Consider the following 23,093-nt stretch of genomic DNA (forward strand, 5'->3'; position numbering starts at 1 on the left):
AGCAAAGAAATTGCAACAGGAGGCTAAACACCATGAAGAAAAGGCCAAACATTACGAACTAAAGGCCAAGCAACAACAACAAAAACGCGAAAAAAACAAAGCGGCCAAGCAACAACAAATACAAGAGCCAAACCAACAACATAACCGACAGGCTAAAAAACGACAACATGAGGCGAAACAAACAGAAACCAATGAACATCAAAACGCTGAAATCCCAAACCAGCAAATCGCCAACGAAGGGACCAGCAAAAAGATGCCGGAGAATACAACCGAAGAATCGGATAAAATGGGCAGGTTGCTAAATGTATTGGAAAGAATAGCGACCGTTCTTACGTTTGCACCAGTGCAAGGGGCCCGGCATGTTGGGAATCGGCCCAACCCACTCGACGATATGGATGTAGATCTTATCGAACTCGATAAATCATTGTCATCGCCAATTCGTCCATCCCTAGCAAGAGAAAATCACTCTTCTTCTTGAAGTTTTTGAGTGTGGATCGTCAGATCAAAATAATTTGTGCAAAACATATTTTAATTGATATTTTGAATAAAATAATTTTAAAGTGACCGACTGTGTCAATAAAATTGAATTTAACATCAGTTTAAAGTGTTTTTCTTTTGTTTACAGACAACAAAACGTAAGTATCGTCAGAATACTTGTTGTATTTGTTGTAGTTTGCAAAAGGTAATATTGTTGTTCGTCTTTGTGCAACAATAATTTCGGTTCAAAATCTACTCTGTAGAATTTGAGCCACTACAAGTCCTTTCGACTGTATTGGAACTTGTACAAAAGGCTTTCTGTCTATAGAACATTTGTAAATGGTCTTATGCCCATAAAAATTGAAGTATTCGGTCTATAGAACCTCTGTATAAATTCGGTCTATAGAACCCCTGTATAAAATTTTTTTGTCTATATAAAATACATCTAAGGTCTATAAAGACCTTAAAAAAGGTTCTCCCTAAAGAAGATTTATAGAAGGCCCTCTGTCTATAGAAGCTCTTAAGACGACACTATGTCTATAGAAGACGTAAAGAAGGCTTCCTGCCTATAGAATACCTGTTGAATTTATTCTGCCTATAGAAGACCTGTATAGGATTTCTTGTCTATAGAAGATTTTTAGAAGTTCTTCTGCCTATAGAAGACCTGAAGAAGGTCCTCTGCCAATAGAATACCTTATGAAGGTCTTATGTCTATAGAAAACGAGTATATGGTTTCCGTATATAGAGGACCATAAATAGGTCTTCTGTCTCTAGAAGCCATTACGAGGGTATTCTGCCTATGGAAGACTTGAAGAAGGTTTAAAGTCTATAGAAGACCTGCAGAAGGTCTTCCGTTGATAGAAGATCTTTTAAAGGTCTCCGGTCTTTAGAAGACCTTAAGAAGGGCTTCTTTGTATGGGAGAGTTTAAGAGGTTTTCTGTCTATGGAAGAGCCTAAGAAGAACTTCTGTCTATAGAAGACTTTCGATGGTATTCCATCTCTAGCATACCTTAAGAGATCTTCTGTCTATAAAAGTGGTTTTCACTCTAAATAAGAGCTTTTCAAGGACTTGTGTCGATAGAAAATCTGTATAAAGTCTTGTGTGTTGAAATGACCTGTAGAAGTTCTTCTGTTAAGATACGACATGTAGAAGATCTTCTGACTGTAGAAGACCTTTAGAAGGTCTTCTATTTACAGAGATCCTGACAAGGATTTCTGTGCGTATAAGTGCTTCAGAACGTCTTCTGCCTACAGGAGGCCTATAGAAGTTCTTCTATCTATAGAAGGCCTGTAGAAAGTCTTCTGCCAATAGAACACCTGTAGAAGGCCTTCTGTCTATAGAAGACCTGTCGAACACGTGTCTATAAAATACCTGTGTAAGTTCTTCTCTCTATAGAAGACCTGTAGAAGGCCGTCTGCCTTTAGAAGACCTATAGAAGTTCTACTCTCTATCGATGGTCTGTAGAGGGTCTCCTCCCTGTAGAAGATCTAAAAAAGATCTTTAGAAAATCTTTTCCTCAATTAAAGACGAAAGCCTTCTGTCCATAGATGACCCTTAGAAGGTCTTCTGCTTATGGAGGACCTGTAGAAGGTCTTCAGTCCATAGAAGACCTTTGAAGGTCTTCTGTCTACAGATTGAAGGTCTTCTGCTTATGGAGGACCTGTCGAAGGTCTTCAGTCTATAGAAGACCTTTAAAGGTCTTCTGTCTACAGATAAAAGGTATTCTGTCTGTAAAGGCCTTCTGCCTTTAGAACACCTGTAGAAAGTACTTAGCCTATAAAATATCTGTCGACAATCTTCTGTTTATAGAAGACTTTTAGAAGATCTTTTGTCATTAGAAGACCATAAGAAATGCTTGTTTGTACAGAAGACCCGTAGAAGGTTTTCTGCCTAGAGAACACATCTAGAAGGTTGTTTGTCTATAAAATATCTGTAAAAGGTCCACTGTATATAAAAAGCCTTAGAAGCTCTTCCACCTATAGTGGACCTGCAGAAGTTTTTCTGCCTATAGAGAAACTGCAGCAGATCTTTTATCTATAAAGACCTGTAGAAGAGGTCATGTTTACTGCGATAACGTGCGCAAAGAGAGACTCTGATCGAGAATTTCTTTGGCACTACCTAAACTCTAGCAACTTCACTTGCAAACAAAACCAAATCTTTCCCACTGCTATGCGTTCGTCGATTCTCGACTCATATCTATTTGAGCTAGGAATTGACACTTGGGTATAAAAAGTTTCTTGTTGAAAAACAAGAAACAATGGAACTGATGAAGATCTGTGGCGAGATCTGAAACTATAGTATTCCCTGCCTTACCCCTTGGTAAACATCGCCAATTTTTTCCCACTAATAAATTAAAGTTGTTTTAATAAAATATTAAAACAACGACTATGGGATTAAGCCTGACTATTTCGAAAAACAAAATAGAAGTCGTCATCCCAAACAAAAAACGCCAACCCTCCTAATTTTATTTTATTTTATTTTATTTTATTTTATTTTATTTTATTTTATTTTATTTTATTTTATTTTATTTTATTTTTATTTTATTTAATTTTATTTTTATTTTATTTTTATTTCTATAAATTTGTGTTTATTCGACCTTTTGAATATATATTTTTATTTTATTTTTATTTTATTTTATTTTTATTTGATTTTTATTTGATTTTTATTTTATTTTGTTTTTATTTTATTTTATTTTATTTTATTTTATTTTATTTTATTTTGTTTTTATTTTATATTTATTTTACTTTATTTTATTTTTATTTTTTGTTTTATTTCATTTTTTATTTTATTTTTATTTTATTTTTATTTGATTTTTATTTTATTTTGTTTTTATTTTATTTTATTTTGTTTTTATTTTATTTTTATTTTAATTTATTTTATTTTTATTTTTTATTTTATTTCATTTTATTATATTTCTTTTCTTTTTTTATTTTATTTTATTTTATTTTTATTTTTTTTATTTTATTTTATTTTTATTTTTATTTTATTTTATTTTATTATATTTTATTTTATTTTTTTTATTTTATTTTATTTTATAGTATTTTATTTTTTATTTTATAGTAATTTATTATATTTTATTTTTATTTTATTATATTTAATTTTTTATTTTATTCTATTTATTTTATTTTATTGTATTTTATTGTATTTTATTTAATTTTAGTTTTATTTTAGTTTTATTTTATTTTATTTTATTTTATTTTATTTATTTATTTATTTTATTTTATTTTATTGTATTGTATTGTGTTTTATTTTATTTTATTTTATTTTATTTTATTTTACTTTATTTTATATTATTTTATTTTAATTTTTATTTTAATTTATTATATTTTGTTTTTATTTTTTATTTTATTTTATTTATTTTATTTTATATTATTCTTGCTTTAGCAAAATATCTCTGTTCCTAATAATAATTCATTAATTTTTTTGGTGATGGCAACCCTATGACAACACCTTCAATAATGATTGTTATGACGTTACTTGCGCTCACATCACATGTAATAGACCGACGACCACCGCATTATAATGACGCTCCATGTAACATCATTATTAAGTAAACGTAGCTGACATACATTACCACTACCCCAAACAGAAAGCAATTGAGAATACATGCGTGAGAATTTCTCTTGACGAGACAGACGACTTCGTATATTCTCTGGAATTTTTGTAAACAAATAATGCGAAATTGGGGCTATAGGACGGACGACGAACAACAAAGAAAACCACAGCGGCAACATACAATGCAAAAGAGGCGGCCAGATGTTACTAGAAATGTTTTGGTCAAACATGCTCACTACGGTTTGTTGACGTGACAACAAATAACATGGATGCCTTCTTACATTATATCTACCGTTATTGAGAAAAGGACAGAGAGTCTCTATCAATACCATAATACCGTTTCGTTTGTCCGCATCATTGGTTTTTGGGGCTCTCAATCATCAATGAGTACAGTTATATTAAGAGAGCTATTATCTCCAACAATGACTCTGGCTCTTTCTCTCTTCATTTACAACAATTTGGTGGAGCCAGTGTGTGGCACACACAAACCTACCTACAGGAGAATTGCAATGTTATAACAGTATAATAATGAAACACATGTTAAAGTGAAGCTCATTTTAAGTTCAACCGGTGCTCGTTCAAGTTGTTCTCCCCAAAAATTCGGGACAAAGTAAAGAAAGAAAGAATTTTTGAAACAAAGAACACTCTGTTTGACACACAAGTCCAACCAAGTGCAGTGCAGTGAGGCAAGAAGAAAGAAAAAATATAGCAAATATTGTGGTTTTCTAAACAAAAGTGAAGTGTAAAACAACAACAAAACAAAGAAGCAAACGAAAAAATAGTGTTTGGAATTTATTTTAAATTCCAGATAAAAGTGTTTTAAGAAAAAAATTTACACAGACTTCGTCGTTGCAGCAACAAAAATGGAAGCTGACAACAAAAAGCCTTTTAAAGTAAGTTGTTAACCCCAATAATAACAGCAACAACATAATGAGAGTGTTAACCTCGTAAAACATAGAAAAAATAAAAAGAAACTTCAACTTAAACATAAAGCAAGGGGTGGTTCAAAGGGTAGCAAAATCAAACAAGGCTAAACAAGTTCCTTTTTTCAACAAAATTTAACAAAAATAAACATATTTTAAAAGTAAATAAATTGAACAGTGTCATTTTTCGCCACATTTATTTTGGAATTTATGGTCTACACCATACCCTCCCCTAATGATGTTGTCTTCTGTATGTCTGGCAGCCTGGCTGGCTGACTGTCTTGCCTTGCCTTCTGTATTGCTGCTGTTGTTGTGTTTCTGGTGTTGTTGTTGTTGTTTTTGTTCTCATTATTTATTTAAGAGAACACAAAAACAAATGTTTTGGGGGTCTAACAAAATTTTGCATTTTAAATAAAGAGAGCGCTCTGTATTCAGATATGCTCTTTATACGTCATAAAATTTAAAGAAGAACCCCCAAAGCCACATGTGAGTACATGCAACGGCTGCTGGAGCTTCGTTGTGCCTTAATTAAAAAAAATTTAAATCCTAAAGAAGTTATTTGCATTTAATTTAAATAAAAAAGAGGTTTAAAAAGTTTTTGTGAGAAAGTGTAAATGTAATATAAGCGAATTAGGGCTTCCACAAGAAAACAATACTTCAGACTGGCTAAATAAGGATTTCTATAAGAAAACGTCTATTAAGCCTGGCTGAAAAAGATTTTCTATAGGAAAATTGCAATTCAGCCTGGCTGAATAAGGTTTTTCCATGGGAAAATTGCAATTCAGCATGACTGAATAAGGTTTCCATGGAAAAATTGCAATTCACCATGGCTCAATAAGGATTTACATGGGAAAACAGGTGGCTGAATAGGGGTTTTCCATAGGAAAACTTCAATTCAGCCTGGCTGAATGGGGTTTTCCATAGGAAAACTTCAATTCAGCCTGGCTGAATGGGGTTTTCCATAGGAAAACTTCAATTCAGCCTGGCTGAATGGGGTTTTCCATAGGAAAACTTCAATTCAGCCTGGCTGAATGGGGTTTTCCATAGGAAAACTTCAATTCAGCCTGGCTGAATGGGGTTTTCCATAGGAAAACTTCAATTCAGCCTGGCTGAATGGGGTTTTCCATAGGAAAACTTCAATTCAGCCTGGCTGAATGGGGTTTTCCATAGGAAAACTTCAATTCAGCCTGGCTGAATGGGGTTTTCCATAGGAAAACTTCAATTCGGCCTGGCTGAATGGGGTTTTCCATAGGAAAACTTCAATTCAGCCTGGCTGAATGGGGTTTTCCATAGGAAAACTTCAATTCAGCCTGGCTGAATGGGGTTTTCCATAGGAAAACTTCAATTCAGCCTGGCTGAATGGGGTTTTCCATAGGAAAACTTCAATTCAGCCTGGCTGAATGGGGTTTTCCATAGGAAAACTTCAATTCAGCCTGGCTGAATGGGGTTTTCCATAGGAAAACTTCAATTCAGCCTGGCTGAAAAACTTCAATTCAGCCTGGCTGAATGGGATTTTCCATAGGTAAACTTCAATTCAGCCTGGCTGAATGGGGTTTTCCATAGGAAAACTTCAATTCAGCCTGGCTGAATACGGGTTTCCATGGGAAAATTGCTATTCAGTCTGGCTGAATACGGTTTTCCATGTGTAAATTGCTATTCAGCCTGGCTGAATAAGGTTTTCCATGGGAAAATTGTTATTCAGCCTGGCTGAATAGTGATTTCCATAGGAAATTTGATATTTTTTTTTTGTTGATTTTGATTTTTTTTGTTTAAATCCATTCATTAGTGTAAGGTTATTAATTTTTTATCTTTCAACCACTTGCTCTACCAAAAGAACTTCGTTATTGATGAATGAATGAATGCTTGAATGAAACGAATGAAAACCACAAAAAAAGTTTTGGCCCAGCATACAACATTTTGTTGAGCAAACATTGTTTGTTCAGATGTTATAGTCGTATAACCACTTCAAACATAAGACTTCAATGGTTTGTTTGAATTCCAATCAACGGTTACAATATTTTCTGTATTTTTTTGTGAAAGGTAGTTTCATTTACAATGCACACACACAAACACAGATACTTGTGTTCGTCCTTGCCGGTCATAGACTACGAAAAGCTGGTTTTTATACCACAGAACATCACCAGCCATCAGCAACGCCGCCACTACCACAATTCGCAATGCTGCCTTGCCTTTTGGGTTTTTTTTTCATTCTCCCCATTTTTTGGCATCAAATGTAAAAAAGGTAAAATAACTAAGAACAATAAGCGGTTCAATAGCCACAATCAACAACAGCATCAGCAGCAACAAGGATCGGATTGGATTCGTTTGTAAATGAATGAAAGAATGAATGGCATTCTTGTTGTCGTTGTTGTATTGTATTGTAAATATGAAAAGTGTTGTGTTAAATAGCCAATTATTTTCTTGTTGTTGTCACAACAAATATGCAAACAACAATTCTAGTGCCTACTTCAAGGCTAAAAGGGCGTTGCCATCTGCCTGTCTGGTCTGCTGCCATGACTTGTGACAATTGTTTAACGCCTCCATTTAATATTGATGTGATTCTTAAAAAATGTTTTGCTTAACTTGACGTCAAGACATTCAGTCAGACAAATGAAATGTCAGTCACACTGCTGTAGTCCTTTGTTTTTGAGACTCATGGCACTTTGCCTAATTTCCCTTTAGGCTTTGTTTCGTTGCAAGTTAATAAATGATGGAAATAACTTAACGTTACTGTTTTGTTGGGTAAAACTGGAGCGAGTAAAGAAGGTCATAGCCTATAGCTAGAAGCTCTCCTTGATCGCCCCTAAGTAATTGACATTTAATTGTAATTTTTAGACAAATATTATGCTGTGATAATGAGATATTTTTATTTCTCAATTCATTGAAATTCAAAGGAAACAAATCAGCTTTTGGCCTATTAAGAATGCCAAGGAAATTTAAAAATTAATTTCTTATTCTAAGAACTGCAAAAACAAACACCATTGGAATTTTAATTGGAAATCCTTTCTCTTTGGCTTTAAAACCCCATTTTAAATGTAAATTAATTAAGTTCCCTTAAGTATACTTAAGTTTTCTCTCATTTCAAAAATTCATCCCTAAAAGTATGCCACACACATTGTCCTTTACTGCGATACGAAACCAAAACAAAATCAAAAAAGGCAACTCACTCTCAAAAACAATCAAATTAACCTTTACCTTTGCTAAAAGCACACACATACATCCTAAAAGTATGCAATGAATTTTTCAATTAATTACTCTAATTGCTCTGAGCTCGTGTTTTTTTCTTGCGTGGTAGAAGGGCAAAGCTGTACAAAGCTGTAACATCTGTCAGTTTTATCGAAATGAAAAATGCCAATCAAATGACACAGCAGCAAATTAAAAGCAGGCTGAGCGATTGATTTTGAACAGGCAATGCATAGCGGGTTGGCTTCAATTATTAATCCATAAATGTGAACCAAAAAAAGGCAAGGCAAAAGTTCGAAATTGATTGGCATTTAACGGCGGCCACACTTGCAAAGCTTTTCTAAGAAAAAAGAGGCCATACAATTTTATTAAAAATACAACCTTATCCCCTACATTTTGTTAAAGCCTAAATATTTTTAGCTCTCTCAAGGTTCCTCCCAACAATACTAGAGAAAAAAATACACGGGCTATAAATAAAGTAAATATGAGCATCGAGCGGGGGAAAATAAATCTTCTAAACGTGAGTTTGTGCCAATTTCAGGTAAAAAAAAGTAATCAGGATACACCTACAGCAAGTGAATAAAAATAGAAGAGAAAACATTTATTAAGCAAGACTGAACAGTGGCTAAAAAATAAAAACATAAATACGAGTAAAGATAAGCTGAATAATGAGCTCTAAACGAAAAGCTTAATTTCGGATGATTACATAGGAAAATTAAATTAAATTCTATTGGAAATCATCAATTCAACCTGGCTGAATAGAAGATTTCCTATGGAAACCTCTATTCAGCCAGGCTGAATTGAAGATTTCCTATGGAAACCTCTATTCAGCCAGGCTGAATTGAAGATTTCCTATGGAAACCTCTATTCAGCCAGGCTGAATTGAAGATTTCCTATGGAAACCTCTATTCAGCCAGGCTGAATTGAAGATTTCCTATGGAAACCTCTATTCAGCCAGGCTGAATTGAAGATTTCCTATGGAAACCTCTATTCAGCCAGGCTGAATTGAAGATTTCCTATGGAAACCTCTATTCAGCCAGGCTGAATTGAAGATTTCCTATGGAAACCTCTATTCAGCCAGGCTGAATTGAAGATTTCCTATGGAAACCTCTATTCAGCCAGGCTGAATTGAAGATTTCCTATGGAAACCTCTATTCAGCCAGGCTGAATTGAAGATTTCCTATTCAGCCAGGCTGAATAAAGGTTTCCATAGGAAAACTTCAATTCAGCCCGGCTGAATAAAGGTTTCCATAGGAAAACTTCAATTCAGCCCGGCTGAATAAAGGTTTCCATAGGAAAACTTCAATTCAGCCCGGCTGAATAAAGGTTTCCATAGGAAAACTTCAATTCAGCCCGGCTGAAAAAAGGTTTCCATAGGAAAACTTCAATTCAGCCTGGCTGAATAAAGGTTTCCATAGGAAAACTTCAATTCAGCCTGGCTGAATAGAGGTTTCCATAGGAAATCTTCAATTCAGCCTGGCTGAATAGAGGTTTCCATAGGAAATCTTCAATTCAGCCTGGCTGAATAGAGGTTTCCATAGGAAATCTTCAATTCAGCCTGGCTGAATTAAGGTTTCCATAGGAAATCTTCAATTCAGCCTGGCTGAATAGAGGTTTCCATAGGAAATCTTCAATTCAGCCTGGCTGAATAGAGGTTTCCATAGGAAATCTTCAATTCAGCCTGGCTGAATAGAGGTTTCCATAGGAAATCTTCAATTCAGCCTGGCTGAATAGAGGTTTCCATAGGAAATCTTCAATTCAGCCTGGCTGAATAGAGGTTTCCATAGGAAATCTTCAATTCAGCCTGGCTGAATAGAGGTTTCCATAGGAAATCTTCAATTCAGCCTGGCTGAATAGAGGTTTCCATAGGAAATCTTCAATTCAGCCTGGCTGAATAGAGGTTTCCATAGGAAATCTTCAATTCAGCCTGGCTGAATAGAGGTTTCCATAGGAAATCTTCAATTCAGCCTGGCTGACTAGAGGTTTCCATAGGAAATCCTCAATTCAGCTTGGCTGAATAGAGGTTTCCATAGGAAATCTTCAATTCAGCCTGGCTGAATAGAGGTTTCCGTAGGAAATCTTCAATTCAGCCTGGCTGAATAGAGGTTTCCGTAGGAAATCTTCAATTCAGCCTGGCTGAATAGAGGTTTCCGTAGGAAATCTTCAATTCAGCCTGGCTGAATAGAGGTTTCCGTAGGAAATCTTCAATTCAGCCTGGCTGAATAGAGGTTTCCGTAGGAAATCTTCAATTCAGCCTGGCTGAATAGAGGTTTCCGTAGGAAATCTTCAATTCAGCCTGGCTGAATAGAGGTTTCCGTAGGAAATCTTCAATTCAGCCTGGCTGAATAGAGGTTTCCGTAGGAAATCTTCAATTCAGCCTGGCTGAATAGAGGTTTCCGTAGGAAATCTTCAATTCAGCCTGGCTGAATAGAGGTTTCCATAGGAAATCTTCAATTCAGCCTGGCTGAATAGAGGTTTCCATAGGAAATCTTCAATTCAGCCTGGCTGAATAGAGGTTTCCATAGGAAATCTTCAATTCAGCCTGGCTGAATTGTGATTTCTATACTGATTTCCATGGGAAATTTCCAACTCAGCATGGCTGAATAGTAATTTTAATAGGAATTCATTCATTTCTGCTGTTTATTGCCTTCTATAGGAAATTGTTGATTCAGCTTTGCTGAATGGTAATTTTTTGAGGAAAATGCGCTTTATCCTAAATTTATGCCTGAGGTATCATAAAAATCCACGCTTATTGATTACAATGCGAAAATAGAATTCAATATCATTGAATGCCTGAAGTGAAATATGTTAACCACGCACACATTTGCATATTTCCTTTCAGGAATGTTGTTTTTATTGCTTTTTATGTATTCTATTTTTAGTTTCCTGTGTCAGCAATATAGATAATATTTTTGGATACCTATTTTTTTTTTTTGTAAAGAAGAATAGGGAAAGAGAAAGGGAAGAAGTTGTCAAAGATGTGTTGTTCCTCTCCCCAGAAGAGAATTCTTAATAAAAATTGTTTATGAATTCCAAGTTATTCGTTAAAATGATTCCATTTCTATTCATGTTCATCAAATTGATTCCTTTTTATCCTTCCATTTCCCTCTTCGTGAGAAATTTCACTTAACTAGTTATTACTTATAAGCCACTTAGTTGTTTTTATGTGCCATAGTTATGCATATCCGTCCTTTTGCCATGGCATTTATGCAAATGGAAATTTATAGAAAAATCCATCTACATTTTTACACATCATTGAATAAAATATTAGCTATGCGAGGGGTGGAGGGGAAGTTTTGGAATGGTATTCCAACAATGTAAGCGACTTTATTTAGACCAAGAACTGTTGTTGCCTATATTCAGAAGAAACAAGTGTTTTATATTCCAAAGAAAAATTTCTCACTCCACCCTCGTATCTGGCCTGTGGACCATGGCAATTCATGTCACAAATATGTCACACGTCTATGATTGCAAAATGATTTAATGGATTGCATAAAATATATTTATGTATAAAAATAGCAATATACATTTCAGAAATATCTGTTGGCATATCATTGGAATTCGTTGAAAAGAGAAAATAACCTAAAAGTAACTTATCATAACAATTTAAAACATTTCCATTGTTTTTTTATTCCTCCGTCTCTGAGGACATTTCTGTTAGTGTTACTAGTTTTTGTTTCTAAATAGCATTTCGTTGTATTTGTCGTTAGCTTCATTTCACATGGATTTCAAAATTAGTTGACAAGGACACAACATTAACAGGAATGATGATGATGGGCGATTAGGTTCTTGAGAACAATATGTTATGTTTGCTCTAATGTTAAAATGATGTTATTGTGATAAATCACAACACACATCAAATGCCACGGCTGAATAGCAAATTTCCTATCGAAATCATTATTCAACGAGGCTGGATTGGAAATTTCCAATGTAAATCACTATTCAGCATGGCTGAATTGGAAATTTCATAACGAAATTTCCTATTCAGCCTGGCTGAATAGTAATTTCGTTAAGAAATTTCCTATTCAGCCTGGCTGAATAGTAATTTCGTTAAGAAATTTCCTATTCAGCCTGGCTGAATAGTAATTTCGTTAAGAAATTTCCTATTCAGCCTGGCTGAATAGTAATTTCGTTAAGAAATTTCCTATTCAGCCTGGCTGAATAGTAATTTCGTTAAGAAATTTCCTATTCAGCCTGGCTGAATAGTAATTTCGTTAAGAAATTTCCTATTCAGCCTGGCTGAATAGTAATTTCGTTAGGAAATTTCCTAATCAGCCTGGCTGAATGGTAATTTCGTTAGGAAATTTCCTAATCAGCCTGGCTGAATGGTAATTTCGTTAGGAAATTTCCTATTCAGCTTGGCTGAATAGTAATTTCGTTAGGAAATTTCCTAATCAGCCTGGCTGAATGGTAATTTCGTTAGGAAATTTCCTAATCAGCCTGGCTGAATGGTAATTTCGTTAAGAAATTTCCTATTCAGCCTGGCTGAATAGTAATTTCGTTAAGAAATTTCCTATTCAGCCTGGCTGAATAGTAATTTCGTTAAGAAATTTCCTATTCAGCCTGGCTGAATAGTAATTTCGTTAAGAAATTTCCTATTCAGCCTGGCTGAATAGTAATTTCGTTAAGAAATTTCCTATTCAGCCTGGCTGAATAGTAATTTCGTTAAGAAATTTCCTATTCAGCCTGGCTGAATAGTAATTTCGTTAAGAAATTTCCTATTCAGCCTGGCTGAATAGTAATTTCGTTAAGAAATTTCCTATTCAGCCTGGCTGAATAGTAATTTCGTTAAGAAATTTCCTATTCAGCCTGGCTGAATAGTAATTTCGTTAAGAAATTTCCTATTCAGCCTGGCTGAATAGTAATTTCGTTAAGAAATTTCCTATTCAGCCTGGCTGAATAGTAATTTCGTTAAGAAATTTCCTATTCAGCCTGGCTGAATAGTAATTTCGTTAAGAAATTTCCTATTCAGCCTGGCTGGATAGTAATTTCGTTAAGAAATTTCCTATTCAGCCTGGCTGAATAGTAATTTCGTTAGGAAATTTCCTAATCAGCCTGGCTGAATGGTAATTTCGTTAGGAAATTTCCTAATCAGCCTGGCTGAATGGTAATTTCGTTAGGAAATTTCCTATTCAGCTTGGCTGAATAGTAATTTCGTTAGGAAATTTCCTAATCAGCCTGGCTGAATGGTAATTTCGTTAGGAAATTTCCTAATCAGCCTGGCTGAATGGTAATTTCGTTAAGAAATTTCCTATTCAGCCTGGCTGAATAGTAATTTCGTTAAGAAATTTCCTATTCAGCCTGGCTGAATAGTAATTTCGTTAAGAAATTTCCTATTCAGCCTGGCTGAATAGTAATTTCGTTAAGAAATTTCCTATTCAGCCTGGCTGAATAGTAATTTCGTTAAGAAATTTCCTATTCAGCCTGGCTGAATAGTAATTTCGTTAAGAAATTTCCTATTCAGCCTGGCTGAATAGTAATTTCGTTAAGAAATTTCCTATTCAGCCTGGCTGAATAGTAATTTCGTTAAGAAATTTCCTATTCAGCCTGGCTGAATAGTAATTTCGTTAAGAAATTTCCTATTCAGCCTGGCTGAATAGTAATTTCGTTAAGAAATTTCCTATTCAGCCTGGCTGAATAGTAATTTCGTTAAGAAATTTCCTATTCAGCCTGGCTGAATAGTAATTTCGTTAAGAAATTTCCTATTCAGCCTGGCTGAATAGTAATTTCGTTAAGAAATTTCCTATTCAGCCTGGCTGAATAGTAATTTCGTTAGGAAATTTCCTAATCAGCCTGGCTGAATGGTAATTTCGTTAGGAAATTTCCTATTCAGCTTGGCTGAATGGTAATTTCGTTAGGAAATTTCCTATTCAGCTTGGCTGAATGGTAATTTCGTTAGGAAATTTCCTATTCAGCTTGGCTGAATGGTAATTTCGTTAGGAAATTTCCTATTCAGCCTGGCTGAATGGTAATTTCGTTAGGAAATTTCCTAGTCAGCCTGGCTGAATAGTAATTTCGTTAGGAAATTTCCTATTCAGCCTGGCTGAATAGTAATTTCGTTAAGAAATTTCCTATTCAGCCTAGCTGAATGGTAATTTCATTAGGAAATTTCCTATTCAGCCTGGCTGAATGGTAATTTCATTAGGAAATTTCCAATTCAGCCTGGCTGAATAGTAATTTCGCTAAGAAATTTCCAAATTTCGTTAAGAAATTTCCTATTCAGCCTGGCTGAATAGTAATTTCGTTAAGAAATTTCCTATTCAGCCTGGCTGAATAGTAATTTCGTTAAGAAATTTCCTATTCAGCCTGGCTGAATAGTAATTTCGTTAAGAAATTTCCTATTCAGCCTGGCTGAATAGTAATTTCGTTAAGAAATTTCCTATTCAGCCTGGCTGAATAGTAATTTCGTTAAGAAATTTCCTATTCAGCCTGGCTGAATAGTAATTTCGTTAAGAAATTTCCTATTCAGCCTGGCTGAATAGTAATTTCGTTAAGAAATTTCCTATTCAGCCTGGCTGAATAGTAATTTCGTTAGGAAATTTCCTAATCAGCCTGGCTGAATGGTAATTTCGTTAGGAAATTTCCTATTCAGCTTGGCTGAATGGTAATTTCGTTAGGAAATTTCCTATTCAGCTTGGCTGAATGGTAATTTCGTTAGGAAATTTCCTATTCAGCTTGGCTGAATGGTAATTTCGTTAGGAAATTTCCTATTCAGCCTGGCTGAATGGTAATTTCGTTAGGAAATTTCCTAGTCAGCCTGGCTGAATAGTAATTTCGTTAGGAAATTTCCTATTCAGCCTGGCTGAATAGTAATTTCGTTAAGAAATTTCCTATTCAGCCTAGCTGAATGGTAATTTCATTAGGAAATTTCCTATTCAGCCTGGCTGAATGGTAATTTCATTAGGAAATTTCCAATTCAGCCTGGCTGAATAGTAATTTCGCTAAGAAATTTCCAAATTTCGTTAGGAAATTTCCTATTCAGCCTGGCTGAATAGTAATTTCGTTAAGAAATTTCCTATTCAGCCTGGCTGAATAGTAATTTCGTTAAGAAATTTCCTATTCAGCCTGGCTGAATAGTAATTTCGTTAAGAAATTTCCTATTCAGCCTGGCTGAATAGTAATTTCGTTAAGAAATTTCCTATTCAGCCTGGCTGAATAGTAATTTCGTTAAGAAATTTCCTATTCAGCCTGGCTGAATAGTAATTTCGTTAAGAAATTTCCTATTCAGCCTGGCTGAATAGTAATTTCGTTAGGAAATTTCCTAATCAGCCTGGCTGAATGGTAATTTCGTTAGGAAATTTCCTAATCAGCCTGGCTGAATGGTAATTTCGTTAGGAAATTTCCTAATCAGCCTGGCTGAATGGTAATTTCGTTAGGAAATTTCCTATTCAGCTTGGCTGAATGGTAATTTCGTTAAGAAATTTCCTATTCAGCCTGGCTGAATAGTAATTTCGTTAAGAAATTTCCTATTCAGCCTGGCTGAATAGTAATTTCGTTAGGAAATTTCCTAATCAGCCTGGCTGAATGGTAATTTCGTTAGGAAATTTCCTATTCAGCTTGGCTGAATGGTAATTTCGTTAGGAAATTTCCTATTCAGCTTGGCTGAATGGTAATTTCGTTAGGAAATTTCCTATTCAGCTTGGTTGAATGGTAATTTCGTTAGGAAATTTCCTATTCAGCCTGGCTGAATGGTAATTTCGTTAGGAAATTTCCTATTCAGCCTGGCTGAATAGTAATTTCGTTAAGAAATTCGCTATTCAGCCTGGCTGAATAGTAATTTCGTTAAGAAATTCGCTATTCAGCCTGGCTGAATAGTAATTTCGTTAAGAAATTCGCTATTCCGCCTGGCTGAATAGTAATTTCGTTAAGAAATTCGCTATTCAGCCTGGCTGAATAGTAATTTCGTTAAGAAATTCGCTATTCAGCCTGGCTGAATAGTAATTTCGTTAAGAAATTCGCTATTCAGCCTGGCTGAATAGTAATTTTGTTAAGAAATTTCCTATTCAGCCTGGCTGAATGGTAATTTCGTTAGGAAATTTCCTATTCAGCCTGGCTGAATAGTAATTTCGTTAAGAAATTTCCTATTCAGCCTGGCTGAATAGTAATTTCGTTAAGAAATTTCCTATTCAGCCTGGCTGAATAGTAATTTCGTTAAGAAATTTCCTATTCAGCCTGGCTGAATAGTAATTTCGTTAAGAAATTTCCTATTCAGCCTGGCTGAATAGTAATTTCGTTAAGAAATTTCCTATTCAGCCTGGCTGAATAGTAATTTCGTTAAGAAATTTCCTATTCAGCTTGGCTGAATAGTAATTTCGTTAAGAAATTTCCTATTCAGCCTGGCTGAATAGTAATTTCGTTAAGAAATTTCCTATTCAGCCTGGCTGAATAGTAATTTCGTTAAGAAATTTCCTATTCAGCCTGGCTGAATAGTAATTTCGTTAAGAAATTTCCTATTCAGCCTGGCTGAATAGTAATTTCGTTAAGAAATTTCCTATTCAGCCTGGCTGAATAGTAATTTCGTTAAGAAATTTCCTATTCAGCCTGGCTGAATAGTAATTTCGTTAAGAAATTTCCTATTCAGCCTGGCTGAATAGTAATTTCGTTAAGAAATTTCCTATTCAGCCTGGCTGAATAGTAATTTCGTTAAGAAATTCGCTATTCAGCCTGGCTGAATAGTAATTTCGTTAAGAAGTTCGCTATTCAGCCTGGCTGAATAGTAATTTCGTTAAGAAATTCGCTATTCAGCCTGGCTGAATAGTAATTTCGTTAAGAAATTTATTTTTCAGCCTGGCTGAATAGTAGTTTCATTAAGAAATTTCCCATTCAGCCTGGCTGAATAGTAATTTCTTTAAGAAATTTCCCATTCATCCTGGCTGAATAGTAATTTCGTTAAGAAATTTCCTATTCAGCCTGGCTGAAAAGTAATTTCGTTAAGAAATTTCCTATTCAGCCTGGCTGAAAAGTAATTTCGTTAAGAATTTTCCTATTCAGCCAGGCTAAATAGTAATTTCGTTAGGAAATTTCCTATACAGCCTGGCTGAATAGTAATTTCGTTAAGAAATTTCCCATTCAGCCTGGCTGAATAGTAATTTCGTTAAGAAATTTCCTATTCAGCCTGGCTGAAAAGTAATTTCGTTAAGAAATTTCCTATTCAGCCTGGCTGAATAGTAATTTCGTTAAGAAATTTCCTATTCAGCCTGGCTGAAAAGTAATTTCTTTAAGAAATTTCCTATTCAGCCTGGCTGAATAGTAATTTCGTTAGGAAATTTCCTATTCAGCCTGGCTGAATGGTAATTTCGTTAGGAAATTTCCTATTCAGCCTGGCTGAATGGTAATTTCGTTAGGAAATTTCCTATTCAGCCTGGCTGAATGGTAATTTCGTTAGGAAATTTCCTATTCAGCCTGGCTGAATGGTAATTTCGTTAGGAAATTTCCTATTCAGCCTGGCTGAATGGTAATTTCGTTAGGAAATTTCCTATTCAGCCTGGCTGAATGGTAATTTCGTTAGGAAATTTCCTATTCAGCCTGGCTGAATGGTAATTTCATTAAGAAATTCGCTATTCAGCCTGGCTGAATGGTAATTTCGTTAGGAAATTTCCTATTCAGCCTGGCTGAATGGTAATTTCGTTAGGAAATTTCCTAATCAGCCTGGCTGAATGGTAATTTCGTTAGGAAATTTCCTAATCAGCCTGGCTGAATGGTAATTTCGTTAGGAAATTTCCTATTCAGCTTGGCTGAATGGTAATTTCGTTAAGAAATTTCCTATTCAGCCTGGCTGAATAGTAATTTCGTTAAGAAATTTCCTATTCAGCCTGGCTGAATAGTAATTTCGTTAGGAAATTTCCTAATCAGCCTGGCTGAATGGTAATTTCGTTAGGAAATTTCCTATTCAGCCTGGCTGAATAGTAATTTCGTTAAGAAATTTCCTATTCAGCCTGGCTGAATAGTAATTTCGTTAAGAAATTTCCTATTCAGCCTGGCTGAATAGTAATTTCGTTAAGAAATTTCCTATTCAGCCTGGCTGAATAGTAATTTCGTTAGGAAATTTCCTAATCAGCCTGGCTGAATGGTAATTTCGTTAGGAAATTTCCTATTCAGCTTGGCTGAATGGTAATTTCGTTAGGAAATTTCCTATTCAGCTTGGCTGAATGGTAATTTCGTTAGGAAATTTCCTATTCAGCTTGGTTGAATGGTAATTTCGTTAGGAAATTTCCTATTGAGCCTGGCTGAATGGTAATTTCGTTAGGAAATTTCCTATTCAGCCTGGCTGAATAGTAATTTCGTTAAGAAATTCGCTATTCAGCCTGGCTGAATAGTAATTTCGTTAAGAAATTCGCTATTCAGCCTGGCTGAATAGTAATTTCGTTAAGAAATTCGCTATTCCGCCTGGCTGAATAGTAATTTCGTTAAGAAATTCGCTATTCAGCCTGGCTGAATAGTAATTTCGTTAAGAAATTCGCTATTCAGCGTGGCTGAATAGTAATTTCGTTAAGAAATTTCCTATTCAGCCTGGCTGAATAGTAATTTCGTTAAGAAATTTCCTATTCAGCCTGGCTGAATAGTAATTTCGTTAAGAAATTTCCTATTCAGCCTGGCTGAATAGTAATTTCGTTAAGAAATTTCCTATTCAGCCTGGCTGAATAGTAATTTCGTTAAGAAATTTCCTATTCAGCCTGGCTGAATAGTAATTTCGTTAAGAAATTCGCTATTCAGCCTGGCTGAATAGTAATTTCGTTAAGAAGTTCGCTATTCAGCCTGGCTGAATAGTAATTTCGTTAAGAAATTCGCTATTCAGCCTGGCTGAATAGTAATTTCGTTAAGAAATTTATTTTTCAGCCTGGCTGAATAGTAGTTTCATTAAGAAATTTCCCATTCAGCCTGGCTGAATAGTAATTTCTTTAAGAAATTTCCCATTCATCCTGGCTGAATAGTAATTTCGTTAAGAAATTTCCTATTCAGCCTGGCTGAAAAGTAATTTCGTTAAGAAATTTCCTATTCAGCCTGGCTGAAAAGTAATTTCGTTAAGAATTTTCCTATTCAGCCAGGCTAAATAGTAATTTCGTTAGGAAATTTCCTATACAGCCTGGCTGAATAGTAATTTCGTTAAGAAATTTCCCATTCAGCCTGGCTGAATAGTAATTTCGTTAAGAAATTTCCTATTCAGCCTGGCTGAAAAGTAATTTCGTTAAGAAATTTCCTATTCAGCCTGGCTGAATAGTAATTTCGTTAAGAAATTTCCTATTCAGCCTGGCTGAAAAGTAATTTCTTTAGGAAATTTCCTATTCAGCCTGGCTGAAAAGTAATTTCTTTAGGAAATTTCCTATTCAGCCTGGCTGAATAGTAATTTCGTTAGGAAATTTCCTATTCAGCCTGGCTGAATGGTAATTTCGTTAGGAAATTTCCTATTCAGCCTGGCTGAATGGTAATTTCGTTAGGAAATTTTCTATTCAGCCTGGCTGAATGGTAATTTCGTTAGGAAATTTCCTATTCAGCCTGGCTGAATGGTAATTTCGTTAGGAAATTTCCTATTCAGCCTGGCTGAATGGTAATTTCGTTAGGAAATTTCCTATTCAGCCTGGCTGAATGGTAATTTCGTTAGGAAATTTCCTATTCAGCCTGGCTGAATGGTAATTTCGTTAGGAAATTTCCTATTCAGCCTGGCTGAATGGTAATTTCATTAGGAAATTTCCTATTCAGCCTGGCTGAATGGTAATTTCATTAAGAAATTCGCTATTCAGCCTGGCTGAATGGTAATTTCGTTAGGAAATTTCCTATTCAGCCTGGCTGAATGGTAATTTCGTTAGGAAATTTCCTATTCAGCCTGGCTGAATGGTAATTTCGTTAGGAAATTTCCTATTCAGCCTGGCTGAATGGTAATTTCGTTAGGAAATTTCCTATTCAGCCTGGCTGAATGGTAATTTCGTTAGGAAATTTCCTATTCAGCCTGGCTGAATGGTAATTTCGTTAGGAAATTTCCTATTCAGCCTGGCTGAATGGTAATTTCGTTAGGAAATTTCCTATTCAGCCTGGCTGAATGGTAATTTCGTTAGGAAATTTCCTATTCAGCCTGGCTGAATGGTAATTTCATTAAGAAATTCGCTATTCAGCCTGGCTGAATGGTAATTTCGTTAGGAAATTTCCTATTCAGCCTGGCTGAATGGTAATTTCGTTAGGAAATTTCCTATTCAGCCTGGCTGAATGGTAATTTCGTTAGGAAATTTCCTATTCAGCCTGGCTGAATGGTAATTTCGTTAGGAAATTTCCTATTCAGCCTGGCTGAATAGTAATTTCGTTTAGAAATTTCCTATTCAGCCTGGCTGAATATTAATATCGTTAAGAAATTTCCAATTCAGCATGGCTGAATAGTAATTTCGTAAAGAAATTTCCTATTCAGCCTGGCTGAATTTCATACTGAAGATGAAATTTATGTTTTAAATATTCATTTTAATTAAATAAATTGTATTTTATGTGAATACACGTGTTATTGTTTGAATTAAAAAATAAGTTTTCTTGTTTTTTTGGCTCTGTAGCCAAAAGCATGTTTTTCTCTACTCCACCTTACCACATCTGTTGGCATTTCCAACAAGAAGGCAGTTATAATTTGAAAACGAAATGTTTACAATAACATTTTTCAAAAAACTAACAAAGGTCAACATTTTGACATTTGACTAAAAATTCATTTCCACATGTGTGAGTGTGTGTGTGTATGGATGACATATCCTGAATGTAACAACTTTGCAACAATTGTCATTTGAAATTAAATTTCCTAACAACAGTCGGTTTTTAAACGGCCGCCAATACAACGGCACATATTTTATTTATTTATCGTTATCTGAATATCAATTTGAGTTATTCCGCCATAAAGTGTTGTATTCAGCAATGTGTGTAAATTGATAAACGTCATTTGTAGTTTTTGCGTTTGTTGTTGTTACTGTTGATGGTGAATTCATCCCAGCCCGAATATGCCTCCGGTGTGTGGCATGCTGCACAAATGGATAATGGATTTTAAAAATTGTTCCATATGCAAATGACAATGACTAACTATGAGTGTGACCGGAGGGAACTACAGGCACACATACACAAAGAAATACATATACAGATGGGTGTGTGACTGCAGCACATTTATATTTTAAATTACAAATATGATTTTGCAGTTTTTTCCTGGCCAAATTTCCGATAGGAATGCATCTGTTAAGTTCGAATGCAGAAGGTTTTCTTTTCAGCCGGGCTGAATAAGGGTTTCCACAAGAAATGTTCCATAGGAAAACTTTAATGTAGTCTTGCTTAATAAGGCCTCCTATTGCCTTTCTTTGACTCCACTCCATTGGCAAATCAATAGAGTGACAAAATATCCATAAATTTCAAGTGTTATTTTAAAAGTTCAGTATATTCAAATATTATTTATTCAAAGGCCACCCAATTATATTTCCACTTATTTGAAACTAAATGTAAATTGTTTTGTTAAATATCCAAAGACTCTTGAAGTGGTCGTTATATGGACTACCATTATCACAAACGGAAATCCTAAATACTTAGAGTCACTTCTACACTTCGTCTTTGCTTTCATTAGTGTCTCTGTTGCTATAGCTTGGTTTTCTTCTTTTATCCATTCGATGCGAAAACATGGCAAGTAGTCTGTTTCACTATTCTCTTTTGTCTGTCGCTTTTTGCCTGTCTGACCAGCTCGAAGGCATTCAACTACAAAATAAACTCGTTTCTAATAGTTTGCTATAGAATTTCAAAGGATTTCAGCACCCCCAAACCAACCGGTCCCCCCTAAGTCTCATACCATCATGGCCCCAATTCCATTGTTAAAGACGTTGTTGATAGTCAATAAGGATATCGTTACGCTTGATAGCCAATGCTATTTCATCTTGTCTTCGTTTGGTATGAATGAATTTCCTAAGAAAGCTTTTTAGGGTTATCTTTAAAACACACTCACCAAGCACCGATGCTCTAAGGCGAGGCGTGGGAAGGAACTTTTCATTATTTTTTATTTTCTTTAAATGTTGATTTCTGTCAACAACCATTGAAGAAAGTCTCTGGTGTTTTGAAATAACATTTTTGAAATGATGCTCCTACTTCAGTGTACCTCCCACGCAGACGCCTACACAAGCTAAAATTCTTGGAAAAGTAATTTGTGGCCAAAAAGTCGAATGACATTTACAACGGAAAGCCAATGAACCAGACAGTCGGAATTAAGTTGAAAAGCCCATAAAGAGTTTTGGCTTCCAGACAGACATGGTGCAAAGTTTGTTTTATTGCCAAGTACAAAACGTTTGGGTGTTTGTTTTGGGGCACCTCGAGGGAACGTTTTGTGATTTTGTGTTCTTCCACAGTTTTGGGAAAATGTTGTCAATTAATAAAAAAGGCAGCAGCAAAAACCCTTTCAAAATATTTAACAAAGTATAAATTGATAATGGGGAGCAGAACACAGGGGTCACAATGCAGATTTACCATGGAAACCTTTATTCAGCCAGGCTGAATTGAAGATTTCCTATGGAAACCTTAATTCAGCCAGGCTGAATTGAAGATTTCCTATGGAAACCTTAATTCAGCCAGGCTGAATTGAAGATTTCCTATGGAAACCTTAATTCAGCCAGGCTGAATTGAAGATTTCCTATGGAAACCTTAATTCAGCCAGGCTGAATTGAAGATTTCCTATGGAAACCTTAATTCAGCCAGGCTGAATTGAAGATTTCCTATGGAAACCTTAATTCAGCCAGGCTGAATTGACGATTTCCTATGGAAACCTTAATTCAGCCAGGCTGAATTGAAGATTTCCTATGGAAACATTTATTCAGCCAGGCTGAATTGAAGATTTCTTATGGAAACCTTTATTCAGCCAGGCTGAATTGAAGATTTCCTATGGAAACCTTTATTCAGCCAGGCTGAATTGAAGATTTCCTACGGAAACCTCTATTCAGCCATGCTGAATTGAAGATTTCCTATGG

The 23,093-nt window shown here is 35.1% G+C and overlaps 1 protein-coding gene across 2 annotated transcripts in view; it reads left to right on the forward strand.

Moving 5' to 3' along the window:
• The first annotated feature begins 4,479 nt into the window (after nucleotides 1-4,479).
• LOC141405495 (DNA fragmentation factor subunit alpha-like) overlaps nucleotides 4,480-23,093 on the forward strand; it is a 121,226-nt gene continuing 102,612 nt past the window's right edge. Inside the window, exon 1 of one of the 2 annotated variants that reach the window (XM_073989887.1) lies at nucleotides 4,480-4,926. In XM_073989887.1, coding sequence (XP_073845988.1) covers nucleotides 4,897-4,926 — 30 coding nt within the window. In that variant the 5' untranslated portion in view covers nucleotides 4,480-4,896. The remainder of the gene's footprint in view (nucleotides 4,927-23,093) is intronic. The other variant, XM_073989889.1, reaches the window with a different exon arrangement.

This window comes from Musca autumnalis, unplaced genomic scaffold, assembly GCF_047663935.1.
Source record: "Musca autumnalis isolate F117 unplaced genomic scaffold, ASM4766393v1 scaffold_5, whole genome shotgun sequence".
NCBI classification, from domain to species: Eukaryota; Metazoa; Arthropoda; class Insecta; order Diptera; family Muscidae; genus Musca; species Musca autumnalis.